This window comes from Bos mutus, chromosome 18 (genome assembly GCF_027580195.1).
Source record: "Bos mutus isolate GX-2022 chromosome 18, NWIPB_WYAK_1.1, whole genome shotgun sequence".
NCBI classification, from domain to species: domain Eukaryota; kingdom Metazoa; phylum Chordata; class Mammalia; order Artiodactyla; family Bovidae; genus Bos; species Bos mutus.
This window is the reverse complement of record NC_091634.1, coordinates 5,520,627-5,540,088: the sequence shown is the minus strand read 5'-3', so window position 1 is coordinate 5,540,088 and position 19,462 is coordinate 5,520,627. Positions and strand designations below refer to the sequence as shown.

At 58.7% G+C, this 19,462-nt stretch overlaps 2 protein-coding genes across 2 annotated transcripts; one reads left to right on the top strand and one right to left on the bottom strand.

The window, feature by feature from the left end:
• Positions 1-10: 10 nt before the first annotated feature.
• Positions 11-7,720, bottom strand: TFPT (TCF3 fusion partner). The gene is made up of 6 exons (XM_070387230.1): positions 7,581-7,720; positions 6,954-7,212; positions 1,991-2,061; positions 829-898; positions 537-749; positions 11-185 (listed from the first exon to the last, which is right to left on the bottom strand). The coding sequence occupies exons 1-6, from the start codon at positions 7,601-7,603 to the stop codon at positions 66-68; spliced, it is 756 nt and encodes a 251-aa protein (XP_070243331.1). The 5' UTR covers positions 7,604-7,720; the 3' UTR covers positions 11-65.
• Positions 7,721-8,019: 299 nt separating this feature from the next.
• PRPF31 (pre-mRNA processing factor 31) lies at positions 8,020-18,951 on the top strand. The gene is made up of 14 exons (XM_070387228.1): positions 8,020-8,154; positions 10,300-10,484; positions 10,576-10,636; positions 11,092-11,175; positions 11,816-11,913; positions 12,489-12,595; positions 13,269-13,438; positions 14,548-14,705; positions 15,100-15,189; positions 16,689-16,816; positions 16,892-16,964; positions 17,427-17,555; positions 17,668-17,766; positions 18,593-18,951. The coding sequence occupies exons 2-14, from the start codon at positions 10,308-10,310 to the stop codon at positions 18,716-18,718; spliced, it is 1,500 nt and encodes a 499-aa protein (XP_070243329.1). The 5' UTR covers positions 8,020-8,154; positions 10,300-10,307; the 3' UTR covers positions 18,719-18,951.
• The last annotated feature ends 511 nt before the right edge of the window (positions 18,952-19,462 follow it).

The following is a 19,462-nucleotide window of genomic DNA, read 5'->3' as shown; positions in this document are numbered from 1 at the left end:
AGCCTGAGTGTGTGTGGGCAGCAGCCAAGGCGAGAGTGGGGGCTGGTTTATTGGGGGGGAGCGAGTTAGTCAAAGGGGGGGCTGGCTAGGGTGGGGTAGGGCAGCAGTTTGTCTGGCCCCCGAGAAACCCAGCTTGAGTCGAGGGCCTCATCCGCTTCAAAGCCAAAGTCTTCCTCAACCTTGATCTGGGGGAGATGAGAGTGGGGCGTGAGGAGGCCCTGGCCCGACGGCCCACATGAGGTGGGCCCGTACACGTGTCCCCGTACATGCTCCCCAGAGCTGCCCCCACCCCCTCTCCCTGCTCTGCTGCCAGCCCGCCCGGGTATCTGTCCTTCTCCCCAGAACCTCCTCCACGTCTTCCTTCTCCACCCCCGTCTGGCATTTTCCAGCTCTTTCTCCTTCCCAGGCCAGCCTGACCCCTTTCCTCCTCCTTGCAAGGCCCTCTCTCCCCAGCCGTCCCAGCCTGGCCTTTCCCTGCTTCCCCTGTGCCCCCCGCTCCCCCTGCACCCCTCTCCCTTCCCCCCAGCCCCCCTCACCGGGGCCAGTTCCGGGGTCAGCGCAGCCCCGACTCGCCGGGTGTCGCGGGGTGCTCGCCGCCTCTTCCTCCCACTGGGCCCCTCACCGGGGGCCGGGCTGCCTGGCTCCGGGGGTGCGGGCGTCCTCCGAGGTGGGGACAGCCCCTCTTTCTCTGGAGGCTCGTTCTCTGCATTGCCGGGGGTGGGGGCATCTGTGCCCTGGCTGCCCTCATCCTGGCAGACGGGAGAGGGGGCAGGTGAAGGCCATGTCCCGGGCTCCAGGCCCGCCTACCTGCCCGCAACCCCAGCTCACCTCCAGCACGATGGTGAACTGGCTGGAGCGGTAGTCATCGCCGTAGGAGTCCAGCACTCTCATGAGGAACCTGCAGAGAAGCCATCAGGGGAGCTGCTTTACCTTCCGCCCGGCAGGCGGGAAGGGGATGCAGTGCAGCTCTGACCCTGAAGATCTGAGACACCCGGTGCCCAGTGGACTCGGGGCAGGACAGGGGGACCTCTGCACCTCAGCTCCTGCTCTGGAACCCCGGGGTGTGACCCCCGCACCAGAGCGGCCTGCAGACAGTGGCACGGTAGCTCACGATGGTGCCACAGGCCCGGTGGGGTGTCGGCTCAGTAACTGGGCAAACATACATTGTCATTTTCATTGGTAGCTGGGAGGCGGGCCCAGGGCCCTCACTCATGACCCTGCCTTCTCTTCCTGCTCTCTGCTCCCACAAGCTTTTTGGTTTTCTGTCTCTTCTGAGCTCTGACCAGATGGTCCCCATAAGCCAGCGCCTGGGCGGAGCCTCTTCCATGCACCTCTCCTCTCAGCACATGCCAGCTGCTCTTGAGGCTGTCGGCTACAGAAGCCTCTGCCACCTGTCCTCTCTTCGGGCACCTGGCATGCGTTGAGAGTGAGTGACTGACGCGCGGAAATGGTCGATTCTGCTTATTTTTATTTAGTTGCGCTGAAAATCAGAACCAAATGGTTACCCGGCATGTGAAATGAGGCTCGTGTGCCTGAGGGAGTGAATTTTTAATTTCACTTCTTAATGAACTTGGTCGGTTACCACTAAGCATGAGAGTGGCAAGGGCCACCGAGGAGCTGCGTTTTTCACTTCACGTGAATTAATTCGAAGAGTTCATGCCCGGAGGGCTCCCATTCAGTTCTCAGCAGCCCTATGATCCTGGCATTGCCCTGCCTTGATGTCTCCTCAGCAGCCTGTGATCCGGGCATTACCCTCCCTTGATGGTGGCCTAGTGCTCAGACAAGGGTGTGGCTGGCCTGGAGGCACCCAGCGGACCAGGGCTCAAGGCTGGGTCTGTGACCCTCGGGCTGGTCTCCTGCACTCCGCCCACCCCATTCATTGGGGGCACACCCGCCGCCCCAGGCCTGGGACTCAGCTTGCTGCCCAGGCCCGACCGGAGATGGTGGGGACAGAGGCTGAGACGTGAGACGCAGGCCCCAAGGGTGTTACCTCCGTTCCTGCTGGAGTCTCCGAGTTATTCTCTGCACCTGGTGGAGCCTGTTCAGGACCCGCTCGTTCACCTGCGGGGAGATGGAGAAAGCACGCATCAGCCGGGCTCTGAGATCAGCACGGTGAGTGGGGCCCCTGGGCACCAGGGAGACTGGCCAGGGCCTCCAGGGCCTGTGTGTGTGCCGCTTCCCTGCTCACTGCCTCTCCTGTTCCACTGCCTGGTGCACTCCGCTCACACTCGAGTTCCCTGGCACGGGCCAGGCCTGGGGGCACTCAGCGCACTCCTCCCCAGGTGTCTATGAGGCTCACTTCCTTCAGACTGTGCTCAGGGACCTCCCTGAAGGTCCAGAGGTTAGACTCTGCACTTCCATGGCAGGGGGCACAGGTTCGATCCCTGCTCAGGGAACTAAGATCCCACGTGCCTCACAATGTGGCCAAAAAAAAAGAAAAACACCTGCATCAAAGGCCCCCTGCTCAGGCCTCCCCCACTTCCCACGCCAGAGCCCCAGGTCCGCCCCACTCAGCTCCGCTTTTCCGCCGCCTTCCAGCCTCTGTCTCTACTCAGTGTCCTCAGTGTCTCCGCCGCCAGCACAGAAGCTCCAATGGGCTGAGGTCTGTGCCCCTGTCCCCAGGGCCTGGAGCAGAGCCTGGCAGGGGGGTGCTCCCTAAACCCTGCCAACCAGAGGACTTGTTCACAGAGTGATAGTGTTTCAAGGACTCCAAACCAGGAGACAGGCTGGAGATTAGGGCAGGAGGTGGCTGCTTTAGGTAGGGCCGTCACGGGAGATGCGTGGACTGGACTGCTCCTGGGTCAGAAGGACCTAGGTTCGAATACCAAGCTGCCCTTCTCAGCTGTGTGGCCTTGGGTAAGTTACTTAACCTCTCTGAGTCTCAAGTTTCTGCACTGGTCAAAGAGTAATAACGTAACTTACTCCTGGTTGGGGTTGGGCTAAGAGCAGAGGCTCAAGTGCAGCTCCGTTTGAGCAAATGGTGAGTCTCTCTGGAACCCAGCATCCAGCTGTTAAACAGGGCTCGGGATACCTGCTGCTGCTTGGGGGCAGGGCAGGGGGCCATGGGCTGAAGGTTCCCAGCCTGGCATAGAGTGGGTGTTCTCGGGAGAGTGCTCACTCTGCCAGCGCCACCCTTGCACTGAAAGACTGAACAGAAGGACACAAGGAGCCTTGAAATCACTGGGAGAGAAAAGAGTCACGTGGTCGTGGAGAGAAGAGAGGTTGAGGGGAGCTGAAGGATGGAGCGGAGCCGAAAGCCTCCTGGTCAGAAATATTCCCAGGTGGCCCAGCAGTCAAGAACCTGCCTGCCAAAGCAGGAGACGTGGGTTCGATCCCCGGGTTGGGAAGATCTCCTGGAGGAGGGCACAGCAACCCACTCCAGTATTCTGCCTAGAGAATCCCATGGACAGAGCCTGGCGGGCTACAGCCCATGAGGTCACAGAGACTTGGACACGACTGAGCAACTAAACAACAACAATAATAAAAATAAATGGATCTGGTTTATATATATTATGTGTACTTATATTAGGTATCATGCCAGACATCCTGGAATGTGAAGTCAAGTGGGCCTTAGCATCACTACGAACAAAGCTAGTGGAGGTGATGGAATTCCAGTTGAGCTATTTCAAATCCTGGAAGATGATGCTGTGAAAGTGCTGCACTCAATATGCCAGCTGCTGCTGCTAAGTCGCTTCAGTTGTGTCCGACTCTGTGCAACCCCATAGACAGCAGCCCACCAGGCTCCCCCATCCCTGGGATTCTCTAGGCAAGAATACTGGAGTGGGTTGCCATTTCCTTCTCCAGTGCATGCCAGCAAATTTGGAAAGCTCAGCAGTGGCCACAGGACTGGAAGAGGTCAGTTTTCATTCCAATCCCAAAGAAAGGCAGTGCCAAAGAATGCTCAAACTACTGCACAGTTGCAATCATCTCACACGCTAGTAAAGTAATGCTCAAAATTCTCCAAGCCAGGCTTCAGCAATACATTAACCGTGAACTTCCAGATGTTAAGGCTGGCTTTAGAAAAGGCAGAGGAACCAGAGATCAAATTGCTAACATTCGCTGGATCATCAAAAAAGCAAGAGAGTTCCAGAAAAACATCTATTTCTGCTTTATTGACTATGCCAAAGCCTTTGACTGTGTGGATCACAATAAACTGGAAAATTCTGAAAGAGATGGGAATACCAGACCATCTGACCTGCCTCTTGAGAAACCTATATGCAGGTCAGGAAGCAACAATTAGAACTGGACATGGAACAACAGACTGGTTCCAAATAGGAAAAGGAGTACGTCAAGGCTGCATATTGACACCCTGCTTATTTAACTTATATACAGAGTACATCATGAGAAATGCTGGGCTGGAAGAAGCACAAGCTGGAATCAAGATTGCTGGGAGAAATATCAATAACCTCAGATACGCAGATGACACCACCCTTATGGCAGAAAGTGAAGAGAAACTAAAAAGCCTCTTGATGAAAGTGAAAGAGGAGAGTGAAAAAGTTGGCTTAAAGGTCAACATTCAGAAAACTAAGATCATGGCATCTGGTCCCATCACTTCATGGGGAATAGATGGGGAAACAGTGTCAGACTTTATTTTTTGGGGCCCCAGAATCACTGCAGATGGTGACTGCAGCCATGAAATTAAAAGATGCTTACTCCTTGGAAGGAACATTATGACCAACCTAGATAGCATATTAAAACGCAGAGGCATTACTTTGCCAACAAAGGTCTGTCTAATCAAGGCTATGGTTTTTCCAGTGGTCATGTATGGATGTGAGAGTTGGACTGTGAAGAAAGCTGAGTGCTGAAGAATTGATGCTTTTGAACTGTGGTGTTGGAGAAGACTTCTGAGAGTCCCTTGGACTGCAAGGAGAGCCAACCAGTCCATTCTAAAGGAGATCAGTCCTGGGTGTTCTTTGGAAGGACTGATGCTGAAGCTGAAACTCCAGTACTTTGGCCACCTCATGCGAAGAGTTGACTCATTGCAAAAGATTCTGATGCTGGGAGGGATTGGGGGCAGGAAGAGAAGGGGATGACGGAGGATGAGATGGCTAGATGGCATCATCGACTCAATGGACATGAGTTTGAATAAACTCCAAGAGTTGGTGATGGACAGGGAGGCCTGGCATGCGGCAGTTTGTGGGGTCGCAAAGAGGCGGACACGACTGAGGGACTGAACTGAACTGAACTGAATACTTGTATTAGGGCTTCCCTGGTGGCTCAGCTGGTAAAGAATCCGCCTGCAATGTGGGAGACCTGGGTTGGATCCCTGGGTTGGGAAGATCCCCTGAAGAAGGGAAAGGCAACCCACTCCAGTATTCTGGCCTGGAGAATTCCATGGACTGTATAGTCCATGGGGTCGCAAAGAGTAGGACATGACTGAGCGACTTTCACTCACTCACTCATACTTACATTACCAACTTCCTATCTATACACATACATAAAACCATGTTACAAAGAGTACTTCTAGGAATGTCTGGTAACTGCTGGTGGGGCGCATTTGTCTTGTGTGTCTTCTGCGTATTTATGAAGGACTGGGACTGGTGGCCACAGGGTATGCATAGGTTCAACCTTCATGCACTTCAGAGGAATGTATGTAATTTAATATCCAGAGCTGACCCTGCTCCAAGCACGTCCACTGGTCCTGCTGCCTTCAGCCTGGCCTTCAAATCCCCTCCCCCAACATCCCCATCAAACCAAGTGCCTCTCCAGTCCTGAGCAAACCCTGTGCTATGTGAAGTTCCTAACGTACTTCTCCAGCTTGCCGTGCTCCTGCTTACCCTAAGCCTCGGCTCAAACCTCACTCCCCTGTTAGTTCTCTGTCATCCCTGCCTCCTCTTCTCCTCTGCTCCTACCCGAGTGCAGGCCTCCTCCTCTCCTGCCTGGGCCACTACACTAGCTGCCCCCCTCTTCCAGAACTCACCCAACACCACTGTCATAGGCTGGATTTTTGTTGTTTAATTGCTAAGTCGTGTCCGACTCTTTGTCCCCAAAAAGTGGTGTGTTGGAGTCCTAATTCCCAGGACCTCAGAATGTGGCCTTATTTGGACACAAGCTCTTCACAAAGGTAATCAGGCTAAATGAGGCTATTATAGAGTGGGTCCTAATCCAGTATGGCGGGACAGTCACACACACACAGAGCACAGGAAGAACGCCATGTGATTCTGAAAGCCGAGATCGACAAGCCAAGGAACGTGAAAGATCCCCAGCAAGCCACTGGAAGCCAGGGAGGGTGCCCAGAACAGATAGCAGATTCTCGCTCACAGCTCTCAGGGTGAACCAACACTCCTGACACCTCAATCCCGGACTTCTAGTCTCCAGACCCTGTGACAGTACATTTCTGTTACTGAGCCACCCGTCTGTGGTTCTTGATACAGCAGCCCTAGCAAATGAGTCCAACCAAAGACAGACAGTCTTTCAAACACCCGGACCTGACCCTGTTCCTTCCTATCTGAAACCTTTTGATCGCTCCCTTTACTCTCAAAGAAGAAAAAATCCAAACTTCTTGCTATCATGTTCGTGGCCTTTCAAGATCTGGGCCCGGCTTCCTACTCCATACTCATTCTCACCAAGGAGGCTAACGCAGTGATTCAGCGGAAAGAACCTGAGTCTTGGCAAAGGCTGTGGGGATGGAGGAGGAGCTGAGAGATATCGGAGAGGCAGAACGGACAGGACCTGAGTAAATGATGTCAGGGGTGTGAGATCTGAAAAGTCAGATCAGTGGGTTAGCAGTGAGCTGCTTTGTGCTGTCAAATGAAGCTCCTAGAGGAGACAGCCCTCCAAGGTGCCTTGCAGGGTGCGGGACACACTCTAGGTGCTAAATAATGAATGAATGAGTAGACGGAAGGTTCATTCACCTGGGCAAGGAAAGCTGGGTACCTAGACAGGCAGACACTGGGAAGGATTACTAACTCAGGCCAGAGGAGCCCCAAAGAGGGGGATCCACACTCACCTACCTGCTCGATCTCCCGGCAGCGCCGACCCAGCGCCTGGTACTTCCTGCGATTTAGTTCCCTCTGGCGCCGCCGACGGCCCCGGGCTGCCTCTTCCTCTTCATCTCGCTCCCGGAGCCCGGAGCCGCCCAGACCCCCGGACACAAACTCCACTTCGGTCTCAAGCTCGCTCTCCAGGATGTGACCACCGAAGAGCGGAGGCAGCGCCAACTCCGAGCCTGGCGGCGCCGAGAACTCCTCGAAGCCCACGGCGGCCATGGTCCTGTAAGGTCGGGGGGGCTCAGGGACCCCGACGCCCCGTCTCCTAATCCCTCCTCGTTGAGGCCTTGGAAGGAGTCCAGGCCCCTAGCCCACCCCTTCCCAGGATTCAGAAGTCCAGGCTCCCAGCCCACCCCTTCCCAGAATCCAGATCTCTTCACTGGACAGCTCAAGCCCCAACCCTTCACCCAGACCCAGGGGTCCCGGCCTCCGCCAGACCCGCAGCCTTCTGCCTCAGGATGCATCCTGCTCGAGTACGGACCCCTGACCCTAAGCTAAGGAACTGCACCCCCGCGTCAGTCCTCAGCGCAGACTGCTATCAGGCAGCTACAATGTCTTTTGAGATTCGAAGTTTTCCTCAAAATCACTCACCCCTCTCTCTGCTCCAGTTCCATCTCTCCTGCTCGGGGAGCCCCAGGCCCCAGAACTTCCAACCTCGGCAATCTCCGTAGGTTAAGTGGTTCGCAAAACTACCCGTCCCGTCAGGCTACGCGGCTCCAACATCCGGGACTCTGCCGCCACGCCTTCTGGGAGCGGTAGTTTCCTATTTCCGGTTCCGCTCCGTAACCCTTCCACCTCCACCCCGACTCCCGGCTTAAATTAAGCCTTGCTTTCTCATTGAACGCCTCCACCGTTCGTCTCAGTTGCCCTTTATTCTTATCCTGACACCCTGTCGCGAGGCTGCGGCGAGTCTGTTTATCGGGCTCAGTTCACAGCGGGCCGCGAGCTGGATAAGGCGCCTCTCCTTTCGGCCTGCTCACCCCTTCTCCGCCTAGCTTCAGGTGCTAATAAAGTTGTTCCAAACGCTTCAGGAAAGACGCGGGGCGGTGGCCAATCAAAGCGCAGCTTTGCCTCGACGAGGGCGCGAGGGTGAGACGTCATCAGTGAGCGTCGAGCGCTGTTTGGAAGCTATCTTCCTAGAGACCGTGGTGTGAGGAGGGAAGAGGTGAGCGTGATGGAGACGGGGGAAGGGCTAGAGGTCGGATTCCCGGGCCGGGGCGGGAGGGGAGGGAGTGAAAATGAAAGTCGCTCAGTAGTGTCCGACTCTTTGCGACCCCATGGACTGTAGTCTACCACACTCCTCCGTCCATGGGATTTTCCAGGCAGGGGTACTGGAGTGGGTTGCCATTTCCTTCTCCAGAGGATCTTCCCAACCCAGGGATCTAACCCAGGTCTCCCGCATTGTAGGCAGATGCTTTACCATCTGAGCCACCAGGGAAGTCCCTGGGCCTGGGGGGAGGAAGTATCCAAAGAGAAAGGCGGGCATTCGTAGACCGACTACCCAAGGGTCTCAGAGCGCCTTCAGGGTTACATCTCTGGGGTTTTAGCGGGAGCAGGAAAACCGTTCCTGGGTGTCTTAGTGCTTTGCATGGTGGTGCTTGGAGAAACAGGTTTAATCAAATCATTACTTGAATAAGTAATGTGTGATGCGCCTTAGGGTACACACAGGGCGTGTGCTGTGTGTATTACCAAGCAAGCTATCTACTCTGGAGCTGGAATAGAAGACGAGAACTGAAGATAAGGAGGTGTTGAGCTGGTAAAAAAGGGAGGGTATGAAGACCTAAAGCGAGGGGAAGAAGTGGGTAAGAGAAAGAAATGTGAGGACTCGTGGGGTATAGGGGATAGGGGCAGAGGCTGAGGCTAGGAAGGTGGGCTGGTGTCAGGCGAGGTCGTGGCACCTACTCCGTGCCAGGTGCTAAGCTGGGCGCTGAAAATGGACACGGTCTCTGTTTTCATGGAACTCTTAGCTTAATAGGGAAGGTGGACATCAAACAAATTGTTAGAAGTTTAGAGAATTTCAAGTGTTGAAGTAAACAAACTGGTTCATAAATTGTATAGCAACAGAATAGGATTCAGTCTTGGAGTCAGGGAAGATCCACGCTGCAAGAAATATTGTTTGTGTCCCTGCGTTAGGAATGAAAAAAATAATCAGAGACTGGAGAAAGAAAACCAGACGTGGTTAGCATAAGGATTTAAGTCACTTATTCATTCCTTTGCCCAGTATATCTTGAATACCTACCATATGCTAGATGTTTTGTTAGGTGGTGGAGATACAGGAAACAGACAGATCCGGGCCAATGGCAGCGTAAGCACCAAGTGCTCACCACTGGACCGCTGGGGAACTCCCTGAAGCTTTTTTGAAACTTTATTTTTTTTTTTTTTTTTTGGAGTATAGTTGATTGACAGTGTTGTGTTTCTGTTTTATTGGCCAAGCTGCAGGGCATGTGGGGTCTTGGTTCCCTGACCAGGGATCACACCCACTCCCCCTGCAGTGTCTGCTCGGAGTCTCAACCACTGTCAGTCCCTCTTTTCCCTTCTAGATTATTGGAAGATACTCAGTAGAGTCCCCTGTGCTATACAGCATGTCTTTGTTGGTTACCTATTTTTTGTATAGTGGCATGTATATGATACATATGTCTTACTGAAAAAGAATGGGAGGAAGGAGCAATTTCTTATTTAAAAAAAAAAAAAAGCACTGGGGAGGACAGAGTGAGGGGATTGTACCTTGTAGAATGGTGCTTTGCGTGGGCTTTACAAAAACAGTCTGTACAGCTCCCCCGGCTGGATGAGGTGCTGCTCCAGGCCTGAGGTGATTGGCCTTCAGGCTCTGGACATTTTAGGCCCTGCCTGGCTGTCCTGACATCTGAGGAGACCATTATTTCAGGATATCTATCACCCATTTGGGGCCCAGCTATTGGTGGGGTGGGGCCTCTGCAATGGGTGGAAGAAAAGGAGGATGTAAGAAGAGGTCGTATCTCATTAAGAGGAGGGGGTGTGCTTTTTCCTAATAAGTCTTAGAGACATTGGTGTGAGGCTGTGCGGTGTCTTGTCCAGTGAAGTGAGGCTGGGAAGGGTGAGCTGTGACTGGAGACCACCTGGTTCTGGGAGGTGGCTTCGCACTCAGCAGGTGTTTGTTGAGCATCTGTGATGTGCCAGGCACCGTTAGGAGCCGGAGAGCAAAGCAAATGAACGTACCTTGTCCCTGCGGTGCCTGCGTGCAATTGGGGTTGATCAAGAAGGACCAGGGCCTTCTGGCCGGGGGAGCCCCACTCCCCATAGTAAGGGGGAGCCCTGCCCTTCCTCCCTACAGGCCTCAGGATGTCTCTGGCTGATGAGCTCCTGGCCGACCTCGAGGAGGCGGCAGAAGAGGAGGAGGGAGGAAGCTATGGGGAGGAGGAGGAGGAGCCAGCCATCGAGGATGTGCAGGAGGAGACCCAGCTGGATCTTTCCGGGGACTCAGTCAAGAGCATCGCCAAGCTGTGGGACAGCAAGATGGTGAGCGGAGGTCCCAGGCATGCCGATGCGGGCAGCAGCCCCCTTTTCCTGGTGGGACCTGGGCTCTGACTCTGCTCTCCTCCCCGCACAGTTTGCCGAGATCATGATGAAGATTGAGGAGTACATCAGCAAGCAGGCCAAAGCTTCAGAAGGTGCCTTCTCCCCTTCCACTCGTGACAATACTGTCGCCACTGTCGTGATCAGAGCGTGAAGAGACAGGAACAGACTGGAGGAAGAGCTGTACCAGGAGAGGGAGCCGTGGGCCAGGCACCCCAGGGTGCAGCTTAGGGAACAGACACAGCGCTGGTTCTCCCCGCCCTCGAGCTTCCAGCCTTTCAGGAGCCCTCAGACATTATTCTGGGGAGTATGGCTTCTAGTCCTCAGGGAGCCCCGAGAGGGTTTAGTTCCAGGGAGAGATAAGGTCAAATCTAGACTGGCCGGGATGGAAAGACGGGAGGTTTGCAGACATGCAAACCTGTTCCCTAGTTTCTTCTTCAGCCCCTCTGTGCCCCGCTCCAGCCACATCCCTGGCCTCACCCAGCTGGGACCTGGGAAGGGGTGGGTGCTTAGACACACACCCATACCAAGCTATTTCTCGTCCCCACAGTGATGGGACCGGTGGAGGCGGCCCCTGAGTATCGGGTCATCGTAGATGCCAACAACCTAACAGTAGAGATCGAGAATGAGCTCAGTGAGTACCGGGAAGGGCAACCAGTGAAGATCGAGAATGAGCTGAGTGAGCACTGGGAGGGCAAGCAGAAACAGCCCTGCCTGGTGTCCCCCACAGCCTCTCCCGTCCCCATTTGAGGGGCGGGCAGGATCCCAGGCCACCGTCCCTGCTGGCCTTGCCCAGGGTCTTGCCCCTAAGCCCCTGTATTAGCTCAAACATAGGTTCAGCTACTGAACAGAATGGTGACACGAGAAGGAAGTTTATTTTCCTCTCATGGGAAAGTCTGGATGAGGAGCCCAGGCTGTCTGAGTCTTACTGATCTGTCACCTGTTTCATGGTACAAAGTGACTACCTACCTCCAGCCATCACCTCTACATCCCCATCAGCAAAAAAAAATCAGGAGAGAAGAGGAGGAGGGCACATTTTTTCCTTTAAAAGAGTGACCTGGAAGTTGCCCGTGTGACTTGCTCTCACGCCTTATGGACCAGAACTGATCTACACAGCCGCAGCCAGCAGTAGGGGCAGCCTTTGTGCTGTGTGTCTGTGAACCCAGCTGCCATGAGGGGCTCCCTCACTGCAGGACGAAGGGCAGATGGGTGCTGGGGGAGCCAGCGGCATTTGCCTGCCCCTCATCAGGCTCCTGCCCGCCCTGTGCCCCCAGACATCATCCATAAGTTCATCCGGGATAAGTACTCAAAGCGATTCCCCGAGTTGGAGTCCCTGGTCCCCAACGCCCTGGATTACATCCGCACCGTCAAGGTGAGTGCAGAGGAGGGGCCCCCAGCCACCACGCCTGTTGAGAGCGCCCTGCTCTTGGACCCTCTGGGTCTGAGCTGGGGGGTCACTCAGCTCTAGGCCAGAGGCAGGATGGGAACAGGGAGCAGAGATTGGGGGAAGCCAAGACCCCAAGATGGCAACAGGCCCTGGAGCGTTCAGGGAGAGGGAGGAGGCAGGTGTAAGACGTCATGAAGTCAATCTGGCCCCCGAGGCTCTGGGTCTGAGGGGAAGGTCCCTACGGGAGGGTCAGGCACGTGAAGGTGGGACACCACCCAGCACCCAGGCTCCCGCGAGAGTGGAGCAGATGGGGGTGGGGAGGAGACGCGGTCAGACCGCACTCGGAGTGGACACGGGCAGCAGGCCTGTGGCGGCAGCCAGTCCTCCGCAGGTGGACTGTCTGCTTCCGGGTGAGCCCATCCGGGGCAGACAGTGCGGATGCTTTGAGCCGCGGGGTTGTGGGAACTAGGGGTAGACGGGGGCGGCCACTGTCCCTGCAGGAGAGGTTCTAGAGCCTCCTGAATCCCCGGGCCTCCCCCCCTTACCCCCTCCTCCCCCAGGAGCTGGGCAACAGCCTGGACAAATGCAAGAACAATGAGAACCTGCAGCAGATCCTGACCAACGCCACCATCATGGTCGTCAGCGTCACTGCCTCCACCACCCAGGGGTGCGTACCCAGCAGGCCCGTCTGACGGCTGTTGGTCGTGGGGCCCCCGCGGCACGGGTATCGGGGTCAGGAGGACTGGTCCCTGCACTGCCACGTGTTCGCCAAGCACCTCCTGCAAGCCGGGCTCTGGGCCCGGGGTCCCCGGCAGTGGGAAGCCAGCCTCCCCCCGGAGCCTGTGGTCCTGAGGGGTGCGGCAGAGGGCAGGCCTGTAATTAGAAGTGGCATCCCCTAACGAGGGGCACGCGGGGTCTCCCCCTGCCCCTCAGTGTCTGTGGCGGGCCTGAGAGAAGGGCAGAGGCGTATCACCCCACAGCAGGGCTCTGACCGGACAAGCCGTGAATGGGCAGGGTCGACGGCAGCTGGTGACGGTGCTCCTGGGGAGCAGCTGGACAGGGGCCTGGCTGGTCGGCAAGGCCAGGCCTGCAGGGTCCAGGGAGTTGAAGGGAGCGTTTCAGAAAGAGGGAACACCTGCAAAGAGCCCAGCTGCAGCCTGGCCTGGGCCAGCTTGCCTCCCCCGGGCAGAGAAGGGAAAGCGGCAGGGATGTGCCGCCACGGGCTGCTTCGCTTCCAGGCCTCGGGGCTGGTGGGGAGGGTGGGGCCCCTCAGCACTTGGGACAGGACCCCCGGAGGTCAGGGTCATGCGGTCTGCCCCAGCTGCACCCCCACCCCGCAGGCAGCAGCTGTCGGAGGAGGAGCTGGAGCGGCTGGAGGAGGCCTGCGACATGGCGCTGGAGCTCAACGCCTCCAAGCACCGCATCTACGAGTACGTGGAGTCGCGTATGTCCTTCATCGCCCCCAACCTCTCCATCATCATCGGGGCCTCCACCGCCGCCAAGATCATGGGTGAGGCCGGGCCCTGCACCCGTGACTTCGGGGAGGCCTGTCCCTTTCTTGGGAATCGGGGGGTGTTCTACACGTCCTGGGGCCCAGCACGCGGCCACCACCCCCACCCGCTCGTCTCTCCGGAGATCGCAGACCAGCGTGGCGGCCGGCAGAGCTGGGGCCCGGCAGCTGCAGGGGCGGTGGGGCATGGCCAGTGGGGGGGCCGGGGACCCGGGGCTGCCTGGTGATGGGTCAGCTCTCTGCGCCCCAGGGTTCCCCGCAAGATGGGGGTGCTGGTCCTGGCAGCGTGATAGGAATAGAGTGCGTCCGTTCCTCCTCGGGGCTCTCTGCGGCTGCAGAGCGCCCCCCACCGCCTCCCCCAGGCACCTGGTCCTTTCAGCCAAGGAACACTTCAGGGCACATGTGTGATAAAGCAGCGTGTCAGTCACCGCAGGCGGGGCTTCGACGGCGAGATCTGTCCTCGGGATAGACTGGCACTGGGTGTCGGGGGGTGGGGTGCTTCCGCGGCCTCACCTCGGGGGTGGACGGCCCCTGCTCGCGTGTCCTCTCCTGGTCACCCCGTGTCCCGGTCTCCTCCTCCCATCAGGGCACCTGTCCTCGTGGTTGGGGGTCCAGCCTGGGACATCGTCTCACCTGGCTCACCCCTGTAAAGGCCCTGTTTCCAGATTCTAAAATGTTGGGGGCTTAGGACTTCAGTGAGTGAATTTGTGGGGGACACAGTTCTGTCCGTGAGGCAGGCGTGTGCAGGATTGCGGAAAGGATGAACTCCTGCTTCCCCCACTCCCCACCACCTCTGACCTCACATCTTTGGGCAAACCATGTCACGCGCCTTGGTTTCCACCCTGGAGACCAGCGGGGGTGTTGCCCGCACCTGCAGGCCACGTGGCTTCCCAGACACGGGTCAGGTTCCTTGTGCGCCAGGGGCTCACTGTGCAGCCTCCGGCACGTTGCTTCGCCTTTCGGAGCCCCTCTGAATCCCCCCAAGATGGGACACGTTGACGCTCCCTGGCGGGGCCCCCTCCGGGCTGCGGCCGGAAACTCTTGTGAAGGTGCAGTGCTCGGCGGACCCCCCTGCCATCCCACTGATGCCTGCCCCCCTCCTGCCCCAGGGGTGGCCGGCGGCCTGACCAACCTCTCCAAGATGCCCGCCTGCAACATCATGCTGCTTGGGGCACAGCGCAAGACACTGTCGGGCTTCTCGTCCACCTCGGTGCTGCCCCACACCGGCTACATCTACCACAGTGACATCGTGCAGTCCCTGCCCCCGGTGAGCGCCCCCTAGGTCCCCGGGTCACTGCTGGCGGCAGGCGTCGGGAGCCAGAGGGCGGGCCGCACAAGCGGGTGCAAGGAGGCCGGAGCGATGGGCTGGCCTGGGGTTCCGCCAGTGCCACCCACCTGCTGGGCACAGAGCCTGAGCTCCGAGCCTCAGTCTCCCCGTCTGTACGTGCGCGAACTGGACCTGGTTCGTCTGCAGACGGGAGAGGAGGTGGAAAAAGACCCCAGTGATGATCACTGGTTACTGTGACGCATCAGTGCAGGCCCACAGCCGCAGTGGAGGTGGAGGCTGCCGCGCAGAGAGGGCGGCAAGGTGGCAGTTCTGGGAAGCGTGGGCTCTGAGGCTCCTGCCTCGCTCTGACCTGCTTCCTTGTCTGTTGCCCCAGGATCTGCGGCGGAAAGCCGCCCGGCTGGTGGCCGCCAAGTGTACTCTGGCAGCTCGCGTGGACAGCTTCCACGAGAGCACGGAGGGGAAGGTGAGGGCGGCATCAGCGTCCTCGTGGCTTGTCTGTGGTCTATCTGTGGCCTGTCTGTCGTCCATCGAGGAGCGCAGTCATCAGAAGACCCCCCTGCACGGGGACTCACGGGGTTGGGGGGCAGGGGTGTCGTCAGGCCCCACCCAGAGCGGCGTCCCCTCCCCCACACTGCCATGACGATGGCCTCAAGTGCAGTGGCCCAAAGGGACACGGGGTTGCGGTCTTAGAGTCCTGTAGGTCAGAAGCCCACGGGGGTTCCCCGAGCTGAAGCTGCGGTGCTGGCCGAGTTTGCTCCTCCGGAGGCTTGAGCTCGGGAGGGCCGTTCCCGGCCGTTTCCAGCTTCCTAGGGCCACAGCACCCCCTGCTCGGGGCCCCTGCGTCCATCTTCAGAGCCAGCACAGCATCTGCATGCTCTCCCTGCTCTGCCCCTGCCTGCACTTCTTCTCTGACCCTTTAAGGCCCCGGTGATCCCACTGGGATCCCAAACACACCACTAAGCTCTCATTCCCCATTTCGAGATCCCCAACCCAGTCACACCTGCAGAGCTCCGCTTGTCAGGTAGTGATGAGCTCACAGGAACCAGTTGGTAGTAGACACCCTAGGGCGGGGGAGGAACGTCTCTGCTGCATCGGGGTGACTGGACACCTTGGGGTGGGGGAGGAACTTCTCTGCTGCACCGGGGTCTGTCTGGACACCCTGGGGCAGGGGAGGAACTTCTTTGCCGCAGCGGAGTGTCTCTCTGGACACCCTGGGGTGGGGGAGGGACTTCTTTGCCGCACCAGGTCTGTCTCCTCTGCCAGCTCTGCCCCTATGCTGGTATTTATCCCGTCAGCCTATCTTCCTGGGCAGGCCTGTTCTGTGACAGGAGACGTGTCCATCCTGTGCAGTATGGTTTTCCAGGCACCCAGCCTGGCACAGTGTTTGGGCCTCTCTGACCACGGGATACGGCAGTGACCCTGCCAGACGAAAGTCCTACCCTGTGGCTTCTCCACTCTGGCTGTGGGCGGGCGGTGATGGGGAGACACACGCTGGTCAATATGCAGGGCGTCCAGGGTGCTGAGTAGAGACGGTGGGGAGAGGAGGTCATGGAGGTGCCGAGGGAGCTTAGACTGATGAACCTGGAAGGCGGGAGGGCTGCTCTGAGGAGGTGAGGGTTTAATATGGACCTGCGAGCAGAGAGCAGGCGAGTCCCATGGACACTGGGGGATGGGGTCTGAAGCAGTCGGATGGTCAGTGCCAGGCTGGAGCCCAGCGAGCCCCGGGGAGGGGGAGCTGGTGGGACAGGGTGGGTCACGTTGAGCCTGTGCGCCCTGGGGAGAGCCTGGCTCCTCAGAGGAGCTGATGGGGGCCAACTGGGGTCCTTCCTGAAGGAAGAGCCCAGAGGGATTCTCAGGTGTGGCGGTCTCCAGGGCATCCCCCTTACTGACTTGAGAGGAGCTGGGGCGGGGTCAGGCCAGGCCTATGGGAGCTGCTGCCGGACCCCAGCCCACACTCCACAGGTGGGCTACGAGCTGAAGGACGAGATTGAGCGCAAGTTTGACAAGTGGCAGGAGCCACCTCCCGTGAAGCAGGTGAAGCCACTGCCTGCGCCCCTTGATGGGCAGCGCAAGAAGAGAGGCGGCCGCAGGTGGGGCCCGGGGACCAGGCGGGGCGGGAAGGGCTGAGGCTCCCCTTCCCGGCTGACCCCCCTGCTCCGCCCCAGGTACCGCAAGATGAAGGAGCGGCTGGGGCTGACAGAGATCCGGAAGCAGGCCAACCGCATGAGCTTCGGAGAGGTCACACCCCCCTACCTCGCGCCCCTGCATCCCCTCCACTACTGTGGCCATGGCAACACCTCAGCCTCTTCCCTGGTCCCCTGGCCTCCACTCTCTTCCAGCCCCAGAGGGATCTCCGTGACCGCACAGGCCCCCAGGCTCACCCCCCACCTTCCCCACCCCACCACCCTGCTGTCCAGGGCTTCCCAGGCACCACCCCTGCCAAGCCTTTGCTACCTAAGCATCACCCCGCTGGTCCTGCCAGAACTAGCTCGCGTGTCATCAGTGAAAACTGTTTCGGTTCTTCACACGGCACAGACACACACACATTCCCCCTCAGCTCAAGCAGTAGTAACAGGACCCATGCTCCTCACCGGGGCCCCAGCAAGGCTCCCTGCACTCGGGGCCCAGGCAGTCCCGGGTGGATTGGAGCCCTGGGCTGACTGAGGGGCGGCTGACACCTGGACGTCTCCCCTCCACCAGATCGAGGAGGACGCCTACCAGGAGGACCTGGGTTTCAGCCTGGGCCACCTGGGCAAGTCAGGCAGCGGGCGGGTGCGGCAGACGCAGGTGAACGAGGCCACCAAAGCCAGGATTTCCAAGACGTTGCAGGTGCGGGCTGGGTCCCGGGGATGGGGGCGGGGCCTGGGGTACGGGGTCAGGCACGGGTGTGCAGACCCAGGCCACAGCCCTGAGCGCCCTGAGCGCCCTGCCCTCCCCGCAGCGGACCCTGCAGAAGCAGAGCGTGGTGTACGGTGGGAAGTCCACCATCCGCGACCGCTCATCGGGAACCGCCTCCAGCGTGGCCTTCACCCCACTCCAGGTACCGGCTCTCTGGGGGCAGCAGGCCCGGGGAAGGCCATGTTCCCCCATCCTGGGCTGCTGCTTCCTTACGTGCCCCACTTTGGGGCTGCCATTGGTTTGGGCGGGGGGCTCCAAGAAGCCCCCGAGGTTGAATCTGGATTCCCAGCACACGGCGAGGTTTGCAGGGACCACTGAGTCTCTGTGGCCCCGAGCAGGCCCAGCCGCTCCCACCCGAGGGATGCCTGCTGAATTCCGGGGGCACTGTCGCAGGCGCTGAGGTGGACAGACACACACCAGGGAGTTCTGCCCTCTAGGAGTTTATCTCAGGGGTCAGACAAGTAAGATACATAGTGTGTCGGGAGGTGGAGAGTGCTGGGGATGAAAGGACTAGGGAGACGGAGCCTCCAGAGGCAGCCTCAGCGAGATGTGAATCCCCGGGTGTGAGACACTTGAATCAATGCCGGCCACGCATCAGACCCCCAGAGCAGGTCGTTAAGTCCTAGCTGGGGCTGCGAGCAAACCTCTTACTTCTTGGACTCGGTGTCCTCATTCAGGAACTGAACGGGATCAGCCTTTCTCACACGGTGGTGTATTTAAAATCGCCTGGGGAACTTGTTACAAATTCAGGGATCTAGGTCCTCCTGGCTCGCCTCACCCCCAGAACCACAGAGGATCTCCCAGGGTAGGGGAGACCTGGGGGCTGGCATGCCCTCCGCATGCTTGCCCAGAACCCCAGGCCCATCAGGAAGGGCTGTGGGCCCCTGACACGCCACAATTCCCTCACTGGGAGGCTGTTAGAGACCAGGCCGTCTCCCCACCCCGCCCCATGTCCCTCCCCTGCCCAGGGCCTGGAGATTGTGAACCCACAAGCAGCAGAGAAGAAGGTGGCGGAGGCCAACCAGAAGTACTTCTCCAGCATGGCCGAGTTCCTCAAGGTCAAGGGCGAGAAGAGCGGCATCACGTCCACCTGAGGGGGGCCCCCCCAAGGAGGTCGGGGTCCAGAGGGCCTGGGGCTGCCAGCAGGGAGCAGCGCCCCAGGCCAGCCGCTGTGGCGTGATGGCCAGTGAGGCCTGGGAGGAGCTGGCCCCCGTGTGGGGCTCGCCGCCCCCTCTGCAGACACACAGCCAGGCCTCACCATGCGTCGTCTTTAACTGGGAAAGGAGGTGCCTTTGGAATGGACGTAATTAAAAGCACGTTATCAGGATCCAGTCTTGGCGAGTGAGCGTTTGTCAGCCACCTGGGTGGCTGAGGAGTCAGCGCTCTGGGGTCTGGTGAGCAGAGCTTGGGCTCCGCAGAACCCAGGTCCACCCTGGGCCTGTCACCTCCTCCTCGTGCGGTTCCGGGGCGAGGGGCGCCCTGTCCATCTCCAGGCCCCTTCGAGAACCGTGCTCATTCTGAGGCCCCAGCTTCCAGCACAGGCCACCTGGGTGCTTGTGGCATTTGGACGGTTGGTCTCCACCCTGCAGGCCTCCCCACTCACATCGCCAGGCGCACCCATGGGGACACAGAGATGCTCAGGAAGCACTCAGCACCGGGCTCAGCCTCAGGGCCCCGTCACAGGGGCACTGTTGTTACTCCAGTGTTGGCTGAGGACTTCCCGCTCCCACCCTGGTGCGCCAAGCCCTGCTTGTGCAGGGCAGACAGGCGCCCTGCCCTGGGGGGCACCCAGCACTATGAAAGCACCTGCCAGGTAAGGAGAGTGCTGTGCCTCCAGG

Coding starts and splice junctions, on each gene's coding strand:
- TFPT (XM_070387230.1), bottom strand. CDS start 7,603: ATGGAACTGGAGCAGAGAGAGGG. Junction 2,062..6,953: donor GCTGCCGGGAGATCGAGCAG/GTAGGTGAGTGT, acceptor ATCTCCCCGCAG/GTGAACGAGCGGGTCCTGAA. Junction 899..1,990: donor AGACTCCAGCAGGAACGGAG/GTAACACCCTTG, acceptor GCTTCTCTGCAG/GTTCCTCATGAGAGTGCTGG.
- PRPF31 (XM_070387228.1), top strand. CDS start 10,308: ATGTCTCTGGCTGATGAGCTCCTGGCCGACCTCGAGGAGGCGGCAGAA. Junction 16,965..17,426: donor ACCGCATGAGCTTCGGAGAG/GTCACACCCCCC, acceptor CCCCTCCACCAG/ATCGAGGAGGACGCCTACCA. Junction 17,767..18,592: donor TGGCCTTCACCCCACTCCAG/GTACCGGCTCTC, acceptor TCCCCTGCCCAG/GGCCTGGAGATTGTGAACCC.